Source organism: Tubulanus polymorphus, chromosome 9 (genome assembly GCF_964204645.1).
Source record: "Tubulanus polymorphus chromosome 9, tnTubPoly1.2, whole genome shotgun sequence".
Lineage (NCBI taxonomy): Eukaryota > Metazoa > Nemertea > Palaeonemertea > Tubulaniformes > Tubulanidae > Tubulanus > Tubulanus polymorphus.
This window is the reverse complement of record NC_134033.1, coordinates 14,374,954-14,393,469: the sequence shown is the minus strand read 5'-3', so window position 1 is coordinate 14,393,469 and position 18,516 is coordinate 14,374,954. Positions and strand designations below refer to the sequence as shown.

The 18,516-nt window shown below is 40.0% G+C and overlaps 2 protein-coding genes and 1 long non-coding RNA gene across 5 annotated transcripts; all 3 read right to left on the bottom strand.

Moving 5' to 3' along the window:
- Positions 1-2: 2 nt before the first annotated feature.
- On the bottom strand, positions 3-4,031 carry LOC141910586 (uncharacterized). Its single transcript, XM_074801278.1, has 9 exons — positions 4,028-4,031; positions 3,658-3,908; positions 3,384-3,449; positions 2,647-2,788; positions 2,315-2,510; positions 1,569-1,718; positions 1,313-1,420; positions 1,051-1,240; positions 3-267 (listed from the first exon to the last, which is right to left on the bottom strand). The coding sequence occupies exons 1-9, from the start codon at positions 4,029-4,031 to the stop codon at positions 196-198; spliced, it is 1,179 nt and encodes a 392-aa protein (XP_074657379.1). The 3' UTR covers positions 3-195.
- Positions 4,032-4,528: 497 nt separating this feature from the next.
- LOC141911398 (uncharacterized) lies at positions 4,529-5,076 on the bottom strand. Its single transcript, XR_012620036.1, has 2 exons — positions 4,966-5,076; positions 4,529-4,611 (listed from the first exon to the last, which is right to left on the bottom strand). It is a non-coding gene; the product is annotated as an uncharacterized LOC141911398 (long non-coding RNA).
- Positions 5,077-5,848: 772 nt separating this feature from the next.
- Positions 5,849-17,787, bottom strand: LOC141911148 (apolipoprotein(a)-like). Of its 3 annotated transcripts, none has more exons than XM_074802120.1 (19): positions 17,719-17,787; positions 17,030-17,100; positions 16,600-16,725; positions 16,077-16,181; positions 15,768-15,803; positions 14,785-14,964; positions 14,519-14,632; positions 14,182-14,445; positions 13,677-13,763; positions 12,763-13,044; positions 11,918-12,181; positions 11,147-11,404; positions 10,199-10,456; positions 9,146-9,403; positions 8,363-8,689; positions 8,085-8,111; positions 7,689-7,859; positions 6,776-6,946; positions 5,849-6,180 (listed from the first exon to the last, which is right to left on the bottom strand). In XM_074802120.1, the coding sequence occupies exons 2-19, from the start codon at positions 17,076-17,078 to the stop codon at positions 6,155-6,157; spliced, it is 3,003 nt and encodes a 1,000-aa protein (XP_074658221.1). In that variant the 5' UTR covers positions 17,079-17,100; positions 17,719-17,787; the 3' UTR covers positions 5,849-6,154. The 3 variants fall into 3 exon arrangements, with proteins under 3 accessions (XP_074658221.1, XP_074658222.1, XP_074658223.1); XM_074802121.1 differs by having other exon boundaries at positions 13,677-13,760; XM_074802122.1 differs by having other exon boundaries at positions 16,600-16,722; positions 17,719-17,778.
- Between the last annotated feature and the right edge of the window lie 729 nt (positions 17,788-18,516).

The window sequence follows — 18,516 nt, the reverse complement described above, 5'->3', positions numbered from 1 at the left end:
AGACAAAAATAAATCTCTATTTTTATAGTCAGGTGAAATCGCGAGTTGAGAAAAATCATTGTTTTGCAGCAGTGAACAAAGCGCCGTAATGGAATAATGTCGTTTGCTAATGATAGAGTTTCGTCTCCGTATCAGTAGATCGATTTGAAAGGCCGGGAAAGTCATTTAAAGGTTTTTTTTTAATGACGATTGACATCATTCACAAGTTACGTTCACTTCAGTCTCGTCTTCGTCCGGGAAGCGTAGAGGAAGGAACAATCGACGAACCTGAAAAAATTAGACAAACGATTTGAACGGGGCTTAGTTAGAAATCATGCACGTATCTGTACACGAGCGGAATACAAATAAGCAGTGACCCGATCGCTCAAAGAATCGACTATCTAACGGGTTTTCAATTCGCATTCATTCAAATCACGCTTTCTGGCTTTTTTTTATCTAAGAATAGGGATTAACCCTGTTATCTATTTCATTGGTAGATTTCGTTTGATTTTTTGAGTCAGCGTCCCTTACAAACCCAACACACCTGCCAGGAGCGAAACAGGGGGTTTGATTTTGAAATCGGAATCAAAGTATATAGTTGTTTGTCTATGTGGCTTTTAACATTGTGTCCGGGACGACGCGTGTATGGATGAGGTTTGTATTCCTTACTTCAGCATCTATCGTTTACATATGTCTCGCCAGAGAATTAGGGGAGTTAAGTATGAAAGATTTTGTCATATATAGAAACGACTGTATTTCTATACTGGTATCAGCTTCATCTACTTGTTTGGTATAGTTGTTTCTAAATGCGTTCGATCTTAATTTCATTCGATTTATTCGATGATTATCTAAGACCAAAATACTGAATGTGACACACGAAAATCATCAGGACCTCGGAAATCGTAATATGAGTGTCAAACCGAGGCCTTGGAGAAAAAGGGAATTGTCGTCCTTCTTATAGTATTTGAATGACTGATCAATCTTGGTTTGATTTGAATTTTGCGACCCTTACAAACCCGATACACCAGCCGGGAACGAAACAGTTACACTAAAGATACCCTACCGGCTTACTTTTTCGATTTCTAATTTGGAGCTCGAATCTAGATAAGGGACGATGTAGTCAGGTATGACGTCATCGGTCCAAGAAAAACCTATTTGTTCCTGAATGTCGGCGGCCGTGCGCGGCAAAAACGGTAGTATCAATAGACTCAACAGCAAGCAAATATTCGCGCATAGACCGAGTACTGTCCCAGCCTTCTTTCTGAAAAACATAGAAATCGTTTAAAAATTGCGGAAATGAAACGGTCTACGCTTGATTCGATAATAACGCAACCTTTCATTTTCAGATGTTGCTTTTATTGATATCCACGGCCGATTCGCCCCGAGGTATTGGTTTCCATATCGCGATAACGAAAAGATGTCGTCGATTGCGTGCGAAGGTCTGCAAGCAAAGAAGCGAAACCTCGTGATATCTCCGAGTTTGGGTCGAATATAGATTACGAGTTCGAGAAGCGAGAGACGAGACTTGTTTGGCCAATGTTGGTATCGATCTCATTTGGATCAGGATGAGCTTCGAGCGTTTCCTTTACCTTCCTTCCCGAATGTGTTTTTTGTACGACCTAAGCATCAGGTTCACCGTAGCGATCATCTCGATGTCTTCCTTCCGGAGATAAATCTCGGGGATCGTGTCAGGTGAAAGTTTAAAAGTGAGAGGTCGGTGTTTCAGAATCATTAACGTCCTGTAGGGTGGAAACGGTGAACATTTATTTTTAAACGGTAGCTTAAAGAATACACCACACGACAGGAGACAAAATAATGCACATGAAGAATATGCTAGGTAGGTAGGTAGGCAGGTGGGCATGCGGGCGGTCAAGTAGACAGGCATGTAGGTAGTAGGTAGATAGATAGATAGGTAGGTAGGTAGGTAGGTAGGTAAGTAGGTAGGTAGGTAGGTAGGTAGGTAGGTAAGTAGGCAGGTAGGCAGGTGGGTGGTCAAGTAGGCAGGCAGGCATAGGTTGTAGGTAGATAGATAGGTAGGTAGGTACGTAGGTAGGTAGGTGGTTGGTAGGTGGGTAGGTAGGTAGGTAGGTAGGTAGGTAGGTGGGTTGGGGCAAGTAGGCAGATAGGTAGGTAAATAGGTAGGCAAATAGGTGAATAGGTGGGTAAGGAGTCAGGCAAGCAAGCAGTCAGACAGACATGTGAGAATAGGTACAGGAAGATATTAGGTGAACGGGGTAGTTAGGTAATCAGGTTGGTGTATATGTATTATGCGGGAAAGTTATCGAACAGTAAAACATGATTCCACATCTACAACATCGAGGTCAACCTCACGAACCTGTGCACGAAATAGCCAAGATTTCCGACGAGATCTCTGTCGTATGTCATCGTATAGTTCCAAATCAGAGCATCGGTGGACCAAAAACGTGTAAGGTCTACGCGTAACATGTGCAGATGCCATGCGTGAGGTTCTATATCACACCCAATGACATTTTCGTGAAGAGCCTTGATCGAATCGGGAATCTTGGAAAATACTGAAATGATAATTCGAAAGATGCATTCTAACAACACACGTAGGAACGGCGTCACAAAGAACTTCTGATTCGAGAGATCCACTTCAGTATATACGTGGATGAAATCAGTTTGGTATTTCAGTTTAGGCATACGTACATTTTCTGCAGGATTCCATCAACTGCTCGATCAACATATCATTCGCATCCGAGGCTGTACTCGATTCGAGCGTTCCCGTATTCCAATAGTTTTCAGCATTCTTCAAGTCGTCGTCACTGAACGGCGGAAGAGCCAGAATTTCCTGTACGAAATAACGAAAGCTTTACTAAGTAGAGACGCCCAGGCCCGTAGAATACAATCGAAGGTTCATTTAACGTAGTTTGCACCAAAGGGGGTCCGGGGCCCTGTCCTAAGAATATTTGAAACTAATATACTTGCATTAATGTTGTAATGGTCTCAAGTGTAACGTGTCCGCTTGATATTTCCATTCAGTGCGTCTACACCGCAGTGCGGTGTATAAATCAGTGATAGATTTCGCTAGTACACTGCACTGCGGTGTATTGATGTAATTAAAAATTAGTATTTATCTCTATTGAAAGATGGCAGCACGTGTCAAACATAGTGAAATACTAGTAACTAACGATACACTGCACCGCGGTGTAGACGCATTATAGTGGTATTCCCGTTATGAAACACACTAGGCTGGAATTTTTGAAAATCTCCAAATTATCTCTAGCATTATAGGGTATTAACTAGTCAGCGCTGAAAGGGTTTTAAATCGGAAATCAGCGGAAGTTATACCACCACCCGAATCACCAGCCCGCCCTACGCTACGGACCTCGACAAACGATATTCACAGTAATTTCATTCTTCAAACGAAATAATATACCACGTACGAAACGAACATTACTCTCTCTGGGCCAGAAGTTTCTTTCGTTGAGAGTCATATCGGCTTCTATATCCTAAAAGAACATATAAAAGTGATATCTTTTATTGGCAGCTTTCCGTATTGCACGAGAAACAGTAATAAAACGGTAAGACAACTGTTTCTCTGAAAAATATCCCTCAACTTTTTAGATGTTGTACTTTGTGGGTATGGTGATTACTTGAGGGTAAGTATCATTTTCACCGAGAAAAACTTATCATCTTTTCAATCTGCATTAACGTTACCAGTATCTCATCTTTGTTTAGTTTGTCAGTTATTTCAGCCGATGTTGTTGGTCCGAAATAGAACAAATCGTAGCGTTTCCTTCGTTTATAGGTCTCTTTCTTCTCCATAGAGCTGAGCAGTTGACGGTGTTGCTTCTGCGACAGTTCGTCCGACTGTACGACGGGCCGAGGCGCTTTCATCGGTACTACCGGGTGCCACGTGAACGACGACCCGTCGCCAGATCTACGCGCGGTCGACGACCGTCTCCGACCTGGTAGATAAAAACAATCCGATCAGAAAGATTCCATAGGAACGGATTAATCGATATCATATTGTGTTTATCTGATTATCATATTATTGAAGTCATTGATGTTAAGACACAGTCTATACTCATCATACAACGTGAAATAGGAATTGTAGCCGCGATTACACGAGTATTTCAGATCCGCACCAAATGAGGCCCGGACCAACCGTGACACTGTTGCCAAAGCCAAATAGATCCGTGCCTGTTTGAAGAGAACCAAATTTGACCTGACTCAAAAACGTTAGACCCGTTATGTACAAAATTGTATCACGGGCAGTTCTGATCGCATTACAAGTAACGAGGGGTGGTTTTAGTGTGAACGCGCTCTTTATATTAAGCACGGACTAAATTTGATTGGGGTTTGGTGCGGGCCAGTATGTTCCGGGCCAAATCGTCTCCGTGTGATCGCGGCTTGGGAAACCTGTTTATGATCACTGCAGATCTGAATTGTATTGAGGGTAAGAATTTCACTTGAATACAATACCTTGATTTGTAGGTGTCGTCCTATTTCCTAAAATAAAGAATACAATTAAAGAAGTTACGCTTGTCAATTATAATTTCATGAAGCTATCCATACCGGCACGTACCCCTTGTGTATTTGATCGTGTCCTGCGTGTCACAGATCTCACCCAATGACGTAACATTCCACCTCTCGACGATATCCGATTTCCTACAGCGGGATATTAAGGCATAACGTTTAACTTACTCGCGTACGTATTGGTGACCCACTTCCACTCGAGAGTTACTTCGAGCACTTGAATTCGAATTTGTATTTAACTGACAAAACTTAAGGGTTGGACCCGATGATTTTTTATCGCTTGCAAAGAAGTCTGTCATAATACCACTCTGTTGGGACCGATGGAAATATGGCGTTAAAATGAATAGTATTTTCATTGAATTTGAGTCGGATTGGTACAATTTTTTTTCTCTGAAAAATGTTGGCGTTGAGTGAACAATGGCATTAAAAAGGATGGTTCTATAACGGACGTTGTCCGTACTATGCAACGAGAGGTTTAATTCGTACCTTGCCTCGATCGTTCTACTCAACCTGTTAGAATCGTCGTTGTTTGTTTCACCACCTTGTTCATTGCCCGCGTTCCGCCCTGTATTTACATCAGGTGTACCAGGCATCCAGCTTGAATACCCCGCATCGGAAACGTTTTCTTTCCACTTCATATCATTTTCATCATCCGATAAAACGTCCTCATTCTCATCCATACAAGGGCTACGTCGTCGATTGTCCATCGCGATGTCGATTGAGTAAAATCTTACTTCTCAATTGCAAAAAGTCTTATATCTTATGATATATTATTTCATGAGCAAAATATATAACGGAACTAACTCTTATGTATGGGTCGCTGATGAATGACGTCTTCTAGTCTCTCCTCGTCACGTCGTAGTATACGTGTATATATCCACAGAGTTACGTTACATGTCTATTTCCACGAATACAATGTTTCGGCCTATACCAAAAGGCCGGCTGCAGCTGAATGCTTTCGACGATCGATCGAAGCATTGTCATCCCTATAGTTAAATATGCAAGCGCATTCTATGTCCAATGGCGCCAAAGTTCGTTATTTCTGGCCGCATATCTTTACACCGAGCGAACCCAATGGGATACCGGTACACCGTGGATATTACGTAAACAAATGTTGTTAAAAAGGATTCATTTTCGGCGATTGAGGCGACGTTGTGTCCGCCCATAATCGTTAGTGTCATTCCAGGTACTGAAATAACTATCAGGCAAGACTCAAATTTGGAAATCCATTCAATGCTCGCACTATTTAAAGCTACGATATCTGCGTTACGCAACTCAAAATTTACATCGTTTAGGTCGCGATATAAGTTCCCAGAAAAAAAAACAAGAAATCTCATTCAATGCGAAAAAGATAAATTTTATTTTTCCACGGAATATTTGAATATGCAGTATAAATCCGTCAAAATACTACTGTCCAATGTACCGATAGGACCAATGGAAAACATTGCGAAATAACGGAAGTGGCGCTACGTATAACGAATAGTATCTCATCGGAATTTGAGAAAATGTTTCTCTCTGAAAAATGTTGGCGTTAAGTGAACAATGGGTTAATCAAAAGGAGGATGGCATTAAAACGGACTTTGACTGGATTACCGATACATATAAGATGGATATAGAAGATAATGAATTCGTTTAGCGTTCCTTGCTTGAATATACATGTATATCGTCAGGAGGTTTATCTGACGGTGTCGGAACGTGTTGCTGTAATACAAATAAACACTCTCGATTAGTACGATGCACAGAATTGGTATTTTGGCGCCGTTAAAACCGTTACAAAACTACTATGCCTTATAATCAAGGTCGTAGAGACGATGTGTACTACGATTGATATATCTGCGTTTCAAAATAACATTTAAAACATCTATTTTTTAATCGATAACATTTTATGACTCTTCTTTTTCATTTGATGACTTTCAATACCGGTTGTATGGCAATGAGACAATAATTGAGTTGACAATATTTGGAATAGACTGGTTGACGCTCAATTCAATTCGAATCTTCAAATTGGCAAAAAGTTATGTTCAGCTTAATTTTCAATCTCGTGATTTCCCCAAAAAAGTTTTCTTCATTTCGCTAATCATCTGAATCAAATTCATCACGATTTTCATTATTTTTAATTTCAATTACTTTCATTACTTATTTGTGCTGCAGTCCTTCCGAGAGTTAACGCGGAAAATACATTATTATCAAATCATTATTATTATTATTATTATTAGTGTTATTATTATTATTATTATTATTATTATTATTATTATTAATACTCCAATTAATCAAAATGGCATAATAACCGGCTTACCTTTACAGTACGCCCATTTTTTGTCGACGTCAAAGTTGTAAGTTGTCCCGCACCAAGGCTCCTCGCCGTGGTAGGAGAGACAAACCTTATATTCGGTATTTAGGTACATGAAAGGCAGTCTGCATTTAGACGCTGTAGGATCTGATCCTCCGTGAATGGTTAATGTGTAATCTACAATAACGAGGCATACGATCTGAATAAATTCATAATCAGTTGCTATTTCGCGACGTGAATATTAGGATATACAGTCAAACCCCGTTAGTTCGATGTCCGTGGGAAAATAAAACTAACCGAATTTCGTATTAACCATAATTTCATGATTATTTCATGATTATTTCGACAGACACGTCATATTAGAAGTTAATCGCGTGTGTGATCAGCGCCATCACACAATTGATAGTTCGGACGATGCGTATATAACGTCGTCCCACTTGAAAAATGTTTCAACGGAAAAAAATCATATAAAGAGAAAAATGAAGGCTTCTGTGTAGACCAAAGCCTTAAAAGGATGATTTTGAGCATCTAATATGATAGAGGTGGCTTGAAGGAAAAAGTAGAAAACAAGATAAAAAATTAATGCATTTCTTCGGATCGTGTATAATTCAGCCAGATAGACGGTTCAGGGATGGAACGATCATAATACAGACATGGTTATCTTAAGCCGTGATCACACGGAGACGCCGATTTGGCCCGGGCCAAATTGGCACAGATCATAGGCCCGAGTCAAATTTGGCCCGTGCCGAATTAGAGAGCGCGTTCACACTTAAACCACTCACTCGATACTCAACAATGTTCAAATAAAGCGAAGTAAGTCTGGAGCAAGTTCAAACGCTTTGTAATCGCAATCGCTTTGTCCCGTGATAAAATTTGGCTCGGGTTTGGTACGACGTAATACGTATAAGTTTAATTTTACCCGAGCAATATTTCCACAACCTGTCCATGTCGTAATCGGCAGTCACGGCGCACCATGGTTTTTTGGAAAAGTGCAGGATACAACTGTGGTATTGTTTACCTCGATAGGTAAACGGAAAAACGCACTGAAGATTTTTCTTCTTTCCGCGATTCGAACGTTGCCTAACCAATGCTGAAAAATTGTTTAAACGATTCGACAAGATATTCAGCGTCTAAACTTCGGCTGATTACACTTTATTGTAACGTAATTCTTAAAAAATCCTCATCATGAATTTATGATTTAGATGATCGTCTTCAACACGACATCTTTTGATGATGAAATTCGATCTCAAGTGTAACGAGGTATTCATTTTTGAAATGTTGAAACAGTTATTTTCTAATTGCAAAAGAAACGTACCGTAGTCTGCCTCCATATAAGCGGCACCTGAGTCATAAGAAATAAAAGATTTGATCGTTAGATTATTAACAAGACGATGTTCTACTGGAATGTGTGAAGAAGCTTCTTAAACCTAGTAAACCTAAAGCTTTTAGTGGATCGGTCGAGCTTGAAGAGCCATGCACTTCCAACCTAGAACCCCATTGGCAAGCAAGTCGTGTGATTTCCACTTTGCATATCCACTTACATATTAACATACTTATTCATGACTGATCTTTTCTGTCAGTTTAGCTACTTACAGTCGACAGGCGGCGGAGTCGTCACTTCAGTCACCGTTTTCTCTGTTGTCACAGGTGTTGTCGGGCATGTTTCGATATCGCAATGAGCCTTACCGTAAGGCGCATCAAGACTGTAACACCACGGTCCTTTAGGGTCGTTGTCCGGATTGCGGCAGTAGTCTTTGGCGAGGAACAGGCTGCCCTCGGGGAACCTATCGCCACGTCGCGAATGTCTGTTCGGATGTTGCGCAATCCACATTTGACATTCGACCTTTTTACCCCCGATCTTGCCCTCGTTAACGGGCCCTTCGTAATCGGAGCCTTGCTCGTCCGTTTTACATTCATCAGCTAAAAGCAAAATTAGCACGAAAGCAAGTCATTACAAAGGCAATATAGTGATCTCATAGGGCCATAGAGGGTGGAAGCTTTCTGTGGAATATGCCTCAAAAGTTGTTGTTGCTACTGACAACCAAAACTGAATTTTTCTCAACGTCCAAACTGTCTATTCGACCATTAATTTCAACCAAGACGCAAAGACGTTTGGGACAACAAAGCTTTTTTTGACAAGATATCGCTACAACCAAAACCAGCTGCGTTCAAATGTGGCTACCCCAAAATGACGTGATAAAACCGGAAAATAAGAAGAACGATAGGTGGCAGCACAATACAGAGTTGAAAAGCTATAAGAAATTATAAACATCGAACTGAAATAAATATACAAAACTTCGAACTACAAGAGCCGAAACGTGGTGTCAACAGTAGTTGCCCTGCTTCTACCAACAAGGATATATGCTTCTTACTTACTCGGCTCGTCAGGCTTCTTGCAAAGTTTCACTAAACAATATTCCCATACTAAAGTCTGGTGGTTGACGTAACACCACGGACCCTCGGGTTGATCGGTTGGGTTACGACAGTAGTTCTTAGCAGCATCGAGATCCTCATACGGAAACTTCGACGAATCTACCGTGATGGCGTGGTTGATCCAAAAATCACAAGTGAAGCCGGACACAGTTTCCGTCTTGTTGCCGATGTAATCGTGGCCTTTTAAGTTGTCCTTGCAATCTAGAATTGATCAATAAATCCGTATCCCGTATCCGAATTCAACCAAAGATAGCCGCGTGAGTTTGGTTATATATCATACTACGAGGTACACGGAAAAATCGCAATATTAATGCGCATTCAATTTAGTTTTTGATAGTTTTACTTAACTTCCATTTTCTGCAATCACATGCAGACGATGGGTCAAAACTGGGTCAAAACATCCTCCCTCGGCAGGGATTCGAACCCAATGGCATCGCTACACTCGAAAACCTGTCACACTAGACCGCGTGCGCAGGTACATGCGCAGGTTTGCCGCACGAAAACTCGCGGCGCCAATCAAATCGCCTGCTGTATGATCGCTGAGGCTAATTTTACACTATAACTATACATATAACTATAAATGGAAAACGCAAGGCAAAAAATGACATCATCAAAGCTGCTCAGGCTAGTGTTGCATGGTTTCGTACCGTAGCGCGCCATCAGGTTCAAATGAATCCCTACCGGGGGAGGAGGTGAAAGTGGCCTGGGGTCAAATCTGGCAGGTATTCCTAATAAGAGAGTACTATCACACGTAAACCGCTGACTCAGCATTGAAACATGTTCCGTCAAGCGGCGAATGCGTCATTTGCGGAGCAAGTTAGCCTTCACGCGGATTATCTATCCTAACTGAGATTTTGCACGGAACTTGCCCAACTTTTTAAATCGTGTCATACAGAAACGATGCGTTTGGCGGTTGTGAACGGTTTTGCAGGGTAAAAAAACCTCTTGCGATCACAGCTAATGATATTATTTATCGTTCGACGATGGTCTACTTACCTTTGCATTCTGGAACGTCACAAAACTCTTTCCTGACATCGGATTCCGTTGTGAAACACCACGGACCATCTTCACTGTTGTCGGGATTCCTGCAGTAATTAGAGGCGTCATACAGCGATTCATCTGGAAAATCATTCGCATTTGAATATCCGTGTCGATGTGGTACTTGTTCCATCCACGACTGGCACCATTTGCCGGTACGGGTTTCCATAGAACTGCCCGTATATGACTTGCCGTTATCTTCGTAGCATTCCCTACCTGCAAAGAAAAAAATGCAGTCTTACTTTATAAGAACCGTTTAGCCAAACTCCCTGTTCTAGCTTCGTGTAATTCAAGTGTGAATTCAGAATACAAGATCATAGTAATCGTTCCGTATTGGATGGTTTTCCTTACTTCCCTTTTTAGTTTTTCTCTTTATCTTATTTTCTTTTTGTTTCATCTGATGGTTATTATATTATTACTATTATAATAATAATTATTATTATTATTATTATCAAACTGTAAATATAGAATGTAGGAAAAAGCAAGCGAGAACGGTACAAAGAAAGCTTGGTGCTTGTGTTATGTATCACCCTCATGAGAAAAAAAAAACGAAGAGAACAAGATAATGAAAAAGAACAAAAACAAAGTGAACTTATAGAAAAAATGACATCATGACAAAAACGTAAAAATATTTTCATTTGTATAAGCTGTCTCTAGAAAGTATTCCTTCATCTGATACTATTACATCTCTAATTTCTAACCGGAGTTTTGTTTCTATTTTACTTTACATTCATTAATTGTGTAAATATCTATATGAAAATAAACCATTTCGTTAGAAGCAATACTTCACTTTCAATCCTAATAAATGGAATGAATATTGCAAGTTATCAATCTGAATTGATCGGATGAATTATTCAGTTTTAGTCACTTTCATCAGATTATGAAATGTATGGACCACGTGCTTACCGGGCACTGGTGGCATTGGTGGATTGCAATATGGAACAAAACAGTATTCCCAATCGTCGTCAGTTTGACCGATGAAGCACCACGGACCTTCGTCCTTCCCATCAGGATTTCGGCAATAGTTCTTTGCATCTGCCACATCCCCTTCTGGAAAATTGTCACCATCGAAATTCCGTGTCGACCATTTCTTGCATCGCATTCCGGAAAATGAGTACTCTGTTTCACCCATGTATTTCAAACCCTTCTTCGTCTCCTTGCATTCTGAAATATCATTCAGAAATCGAATGATAGAAAAAAATGACATCGTTTCGCATTCGTCTTCTCCCGAGGTCACCACGTTTTAATATTATCAATCCCAGTTGTCCAAATCGTTCATTTCAATTCACATGTGGAACACTGACACTCAAGACTGCATTGTCATCAAGGTATGTATCCTGTATTTATCCAGGTTAACCCAATCGATACCACGGGACAGTGTTGGCCAAACGATTGTTTACGATAACCATCCAATACATTACCAGGGTACATACTAAAAATATACTTTGATTGTCACTACGTCAACTATGTATCTCCTGGTTAAATCTAACCAACTTATCGCGGGTTGTTGCTGTATTTAGTACCTCCAGCATTCTTAAGGATTCTTGCAAAGAATCTTTTGGAAAGCTATAGGGACTCGAAAAGGAGCTGCCCACAGCTTGACGAAACCATTACGAAAAACATGACTTATCGATAATAATCTTACAGGGAAGAAAGTTTAAACAATGTCAATATTACCTGGACAGTCCGGTATGCCACATGTTTCCTTTTCGGTCGTCGAATCCATAGTGTAGCACCAAGGTCCGGTCGAACTTTTGTCCGGATTCCTGCAGTAATTTTCCGCCAGTTTCAATGATTTTTCGGGAAAATTATTATACATTTTATGCAAATTCTTTGCGTGCGGGTAATTGGCTAGCCAAAGCTGGCACGATTTACCGCTCTTCGTTTTCGACTGGACTCCTTTGTAATCTAATCCGTCGGCGGTTTTCTTGCACTCGGGACCTGACAGAAATAGCAAATAAAAGATTATGAACTCTCACGTTATTACCATCATCTATCTATCTGGCAGCAGGTTTTGAATAGTGCCAAAACATTTTTGACGCCGTAAAAACCGTTACACAATATATACATACATCTAGTAATATACGTTATTCAAGGGGTTCTGTGTGAGTCGATGTGCTTTACGTCATCAATATCGGCGTTTCAAAATAACAAGTTATCAAAAGCCGTTGGAAATAGGAGTTGTGAAATTGATGACATATTTATTCAATTACAAAATAGACGCCAAAATTCACAATTATGAATCTGAATGTTTAAGACTTGTAGTATACGTTATCAATATCGGGGTTAGACTGTTTGGCGATCAATCATCGATAAATTCAAATCCAAATTACTTAGTTGGTCATTATCTATATCATATGATTTATACTATGTATATATTTTCGCCGAAGCACTGCGTGTGTTCTTTTTCAAGGTGTCTATAATAAACTTTCCATTTTGTTTTCTTGTTTTTAAGTGTAACTATCGATGCTAGCCAAGAACAGCACAATCAGCTATTCTTAGGTTGCAAACCGTGTCTATACCTGGCTTTGGTTTCTTCGGTGGCTCGCATTCGGTGACATTGCAAAACTCCCATAGCAACCATCTATCAGTCGTATGACACCAAGCAGTTTCCGAATACTTTGGAAAAGGATTGCGGCAATAGTTCTCATTTTCAGAAATTGTTTTACCAGGAAAAAAGTTCGGGTGGTTTGCATAGATATGTTTATGCGGCTGCTGGGAATCCCATCTCTGGCACGTGAATCCCGATACAGTGGTCGAGACAGAGCCGTCGTATGCACCCTCTGGGGTTATACATCCGGGAGCTTGAGGGTGAAAAAACAAAAATAGAAGCAGCATTAGAAACATTTTATACATCGATGCTGGTCCTGGTATTTGAACGCAGTATTAGAAACGCCTGATTCGTTGAGGAATTATATATCAGGTTTGGTTCGATTGACATAGCGATTGTCTACATTTCTAAAGAACTTTTCATCTGTCGTTTAAAACTCTACAATGGTATTGATGTTTTCCCATTTGTTCACTTTCTTTAAAATCGCCCATTGCTAGTGTTCCCTGAAAAGTTCGCTGTGCATTTAAACGACTGTATGACAGCATTAGAGTGTCTTGAATAAAGTCACAGCAGCTAGTACTGACCAGTTCGCCATCTAGTGGCAATGAGGGCATGTCGTGCTCGATGATGTAAACAACAAAAGCTGTCGTCACACGACGTCAGCTGACAGCCGACCTTGACGTCGATTATGAATAACTGCCTAATGTTGAACAAAACGTAGCGTCAATCGTTACTTTCCGCCTACCAAAGCGCCGGAGTTAACTCGTTCGGGTGCCTCGCGGTCTGAATTTGGCTTTGGCTTTTTGCTATACAGCCTTTCAACGGTCAATCACCAGCTTCACTCACCTGTCGGAGATTTATCGATTTTTGGAGCCGTATACTCACGTTTCGATGTAACGGTTGTCTCCATCGGTGCGTCCGTTGGCTCACGTAGCACTGTAGTGGCGGCACCTATTATTCTAGTTGTTCCTGCTATATATAACAACATTCGGTTTTTTACTGAACTAATATATGAAATGCGATGTTTATAAACGACATTGCCATTTGTGATATCTTAGTCACGCTGATTCGAAGATAAACGAACACTGCCTGCGTGGATCGAAACGGTTGGGAAAAGTATGCCCCGCTAAGTTTAAGGCGACTATACAAGTATGTCGTATGAAGCCGGATTTAGGGATATTTACTGAAAAATTCTGACTGACAAAACAAATACACCAAATTGAATATACCATGCATAAAGGACGTCATCATCACTCTATGTACGTATAAGGATAACCTGACCTGTGGAGGAAACTAACTAACCAGGCAACTACAAGACCCGACTATTCTAATTTTCCGACTAACAGCGATCTGACTTAGGCATATACAATTTTGACACGATTATACTTACCAGTTGGACACTGCTTGATATTGCAGTATTCCCACCTCTTATCCGGATCCATTGTAAAACACCACGGTTTCGGCGATCGGTCGGGGTTGCGACAAAAATCTTTGGCTTTTATTATGTCTTTCTCGGGGAAGTAAGAATAATACTGGCCGAGTATATGCGAATGTGGTCTCAACAACGCCCACGGTTGACACTTCCTTCCCGATTCTGTCTCGGACGTTCGCCCGGCGTAGTATTTACCCGTCGGATCGCTAAGACACTCATCGGCTGAAAGACAAAAATATACGCCGAATATTCACCCGAGCCACCGAACGAAATCTGTCGATAGGTTCAGGCTTACGGCATTCTGGAATATCGCAGTAATCTTTTCCAACGTCGGCGTCCGTAACGAAGCACCAGGGGAATTCATCACCATTTGGATTGCGACAAAAGTTTTCCGCGGCCGTTTTATTTTCTGAAACGAAATATCTGAATCATTCAAAAAGTATATTTCTAGTATTTCTGAAATATCTACTTACCAATTCCTCATTGAAAGAAACCAACATCAAGATCGCGCCAAAGGAAAGTTAAGTTAAAGTTTTGTTGAGATAAAAGTGAAGTTCTCACCATCCGGGAATCTGTCTTCGGGAGTATTGTGTTGATTAGGTTCCTGCGAGTCCCAGCGCTGACAAGTATGACCATTCTCCGAAGTCGTCGCTCCACCCTTGTATTTCTTTCCCTTTGGATCGTTGACCATATCGATACAGTCGTCGGGTTGTTTAACCAGCTCGTCGGCGCAGTCACAGTCTGTAAACAGCGTCGGGTAATTATTTGACGAATGCAAAGATGAAATGAGAAATCTGTGTTGATACCGCGCAGGCATGTGCCACAAATAAGCGGTCAAATGCGATTGGTTGATTGATTAGCGCAATATCCCGCGTGATTTTTCCGAATATCTGATTCTTTATCACAACCGCATTTACACCATTTTATTTAGAACGGTCTACATTTGGTCCAACCAATCAATTTAGAACAGACCAACTAGTGACACTTCATTCAAAATTCGCCCGTCCCATTTAGACCGTTTAGGCAAATTTAAATTGACCTAAAAGGCCGTTCAAATAATTTTCTTTAATTCCCTAAATGTTCTTAATTTTGGAAAGTACTAATTCTGTATGGGTGTGGACAGTAGCTGGTTCCAGGTCAGTTCTACCAGTTTTCCGTTAGATGGCGCCACTGATATATGAGACGCACTCGATCAAAATTAGTTTTTGATCTGAATTTTCAGACTTCCAATCAAAAAATTGGTCAAATCACACATCGAAAATAAACTCTGATTATTCTTCAGAGTTCGTATGTGCCACGATTTTCATATATAATGCATATAATTTGAGAAATTATTGTTAGATTTTAATCGTCGACGTCGTATTGTACACTAGCGACACCTGGAGGATCATGGTGAAATTCCGCTTGCCACAGCAGTGTAACCGGTACCCAAGTGAAATAAAGAACCCCTAACCTGCGTCGTTGAGCTACAGTTTTCAAATCTGATATAATCTTTTAGGTTGCATGAAATTAATGTATAACGATGGATTATTCATTTATCTTACCTTTCTCTGTCTTGTCGGCTTCGATCATTTTCAAAGCTTGAATCGTTCGGTAGAGAAAAAAAACATTAAGTACATGTTAACGTACTATCAACTGGCGAAGATCTCGAAGATATGTCTGCGATGAGAGATTAAACCTGCGAATATCATTTTTCTTGTTTGAAATATTCAAATAGCGCATATCAAAAAGCATCTTAGTCATTCATTTCGCACTCTGCTTAAATTTTCATCTCGATTATGTTTGAACTTATCGCTAGATCATTGTGGATATTACGGATATGAAGAATGTGGATAATATGATAATAGATTTACATCGAAAGTCTGTTTGAAATTTAGGACTAGTCGTTCCTTGGTTCTCGTTCGGTCGCTGTGGCGCTTTCGTCGTTTCGCTCCATACCGAAGGAGCCAATGCTGGAACTGTCGGTGATGAAGAAAAATATATCATATTCTAAACGATGAACAACAATTAGGCCTACATAAGATAAAAACCAACTATGTACAATTAAATTAAAAGTCTTTTATGATTATTTCTCGATTTTAAAACACTCCTAATTTGAATTTGTATATAGTGGGTTTTTATCTTATGGTATATATGTTATATGTCTTATGTTATCTTATTGTTCTTTCACCACGTTTAAGTGTTGTTATTCTGCTAATTATGCCAACTTTTCACCATTAAAATCACGGTCTAGTAAAAAGTAGTTTAATCATATGAACGATTAGATTGGCTACAAGATCTTAAATCTAAGATTTCTTGTTTGCGAGCTATTGATTATTGGCCTCGGGTTTCAAAGTCATATACTTCGTATCGAGGATGATTAAGATGATAAGATACCGGATTGCGGCGGTGATGTCGAAACCGGTCCTGGTTCGCCGACTAAATCGACCGCTGGTTCCCTGACCGGATTGACTGTTGGTTCACGAACTGGTTCATTTGCTGGCTGCCCCGCAGCTGATACTACTAGAGAGAAAGATTAGAACGGGCCGAATTATTTCGCTACATACCAGGTTGTCAGTGTTGTCGATGTATTGTTTGAAATAACAATGTTATCCGCATAAAATTATATCCATTTCACAAAGTTAAGGATAAAGAAAAGAATAAGAAAATCAAATCTTCAGAATTTTCAATCAATATTTTGATTATCAATATATGCATACGAGTTATGGTTGTATATGGTCAGCCCTTTGTATAAAGCTGAACCAATCAGCCTTTAATGGCTTAATGTTTAGGAGTTGACCTGGTAAAGGGAGCATCGTATACATACCGTACGCTGTCACCAATGCAAACATCGTTAGATAAAAAGGTTTTGCCATCTTTTTCGTTGGTTTATTTTCTCTTATTTAACGGAATGAAAAGAAAAATCTTTTAAGACGTTCGCATCGTTTGTTTTGATAGGAAGTGAAGAATAAATCCTAAAATTCAAAGCCGCTTCAAATCTACGATTTCGGACGATTTTCCAGCAAGTTTATGCTCTCTTTATTTAGGTGTTTCAATCTCTGCCTGGACCCACAGTCCTCAGACTTTCTTACAAAGTGTACGATCAACTCAACAGTTCACGTTCATTTATGAGACATTCGAGATAATAGAATATGAACCCACAAAGATATATATTGACATTAGACATTTTATCACTCTGTCAAAACTGATAATCCACGCTTCACGTGACGTGTTTAGAACTTCACCGAGATATTTCAAATCGAAAAATGAACTACAAAAAATTACCAGACATTAGATATTTCATCAATGAGTGCACTTTCAATACGAAAACTGATAATCCACATTTTACACGTGATCAGAACGTCACATGAGATATTTCAAGTGGAAAAATAACTTTCCACACCAGACTTCATACACTTTCAAAAAGTGGAGTGGATCCAGACTGTAGATCGATACCTTCGTGAGTTTCAATCATTAAAATAATCATGAACATTAGTAATGATAAATAAAGCTTACCCGTAGTGCTGTGAATATTTCTAGTTGCTATGCCTTTCCACGCACATAACTAACTACCAACGTTTCAAGTTAAACAAGTTAAACATTCGATTTTGGCTAAACAACTTGTTTACTTTACTTCCACAATGCATTCGTTTTCTCGATTTGAATATGAATTCGCGTTGTTTTGTAACATAAACTGGACAAAAAGGGAATTATTCAATGAATTCAATGAATTTCATTTAGCTTCAGTTGTTCTGCAGATGATTATGAGTTTCCATTGTTATTGCCCGACGAGGCAAAACAAACAAGTGGCATGCAATGTAAACATTGGCTGCGTGAAGCTGGTCAGACTGAACTTTTTGAGTAGTGTGTAAAAATGTCCGCACGTGTTTCACACATTAAAATACGTCACAGGTTGTTCATTACATCATTTCGTGTTGACTTTTTTTCATTGATTGAATACCAGCCACACCTCTTTTACTAGTGTTCGTGAACGTGTCATTTGTCAAGGCAGGGATAAGCCAGATAAGGCTATTAAGAAGAAACTCTGTTAAGACAGCTCCAACCCTGAAAACCGAATATTGGCGAGACCAGTTGGAGGCCTTATTCAACTCTGCAATGTGTTCATTGTTTTCCTTAATGAATGAGTGGGTCAAATAAATGAGTTGGTAACATCGTATTGTTGTTTGTATTCGTCAATGACGAATTATTGTTGTCGGAAAACTACATATCATGATGTTGTCCTCTGGTGGTTATTGGCCCTCCATTTGAGTCGTAAGCACTGTGTTGATCCTTCTCAACCGAGACCGTCACCGC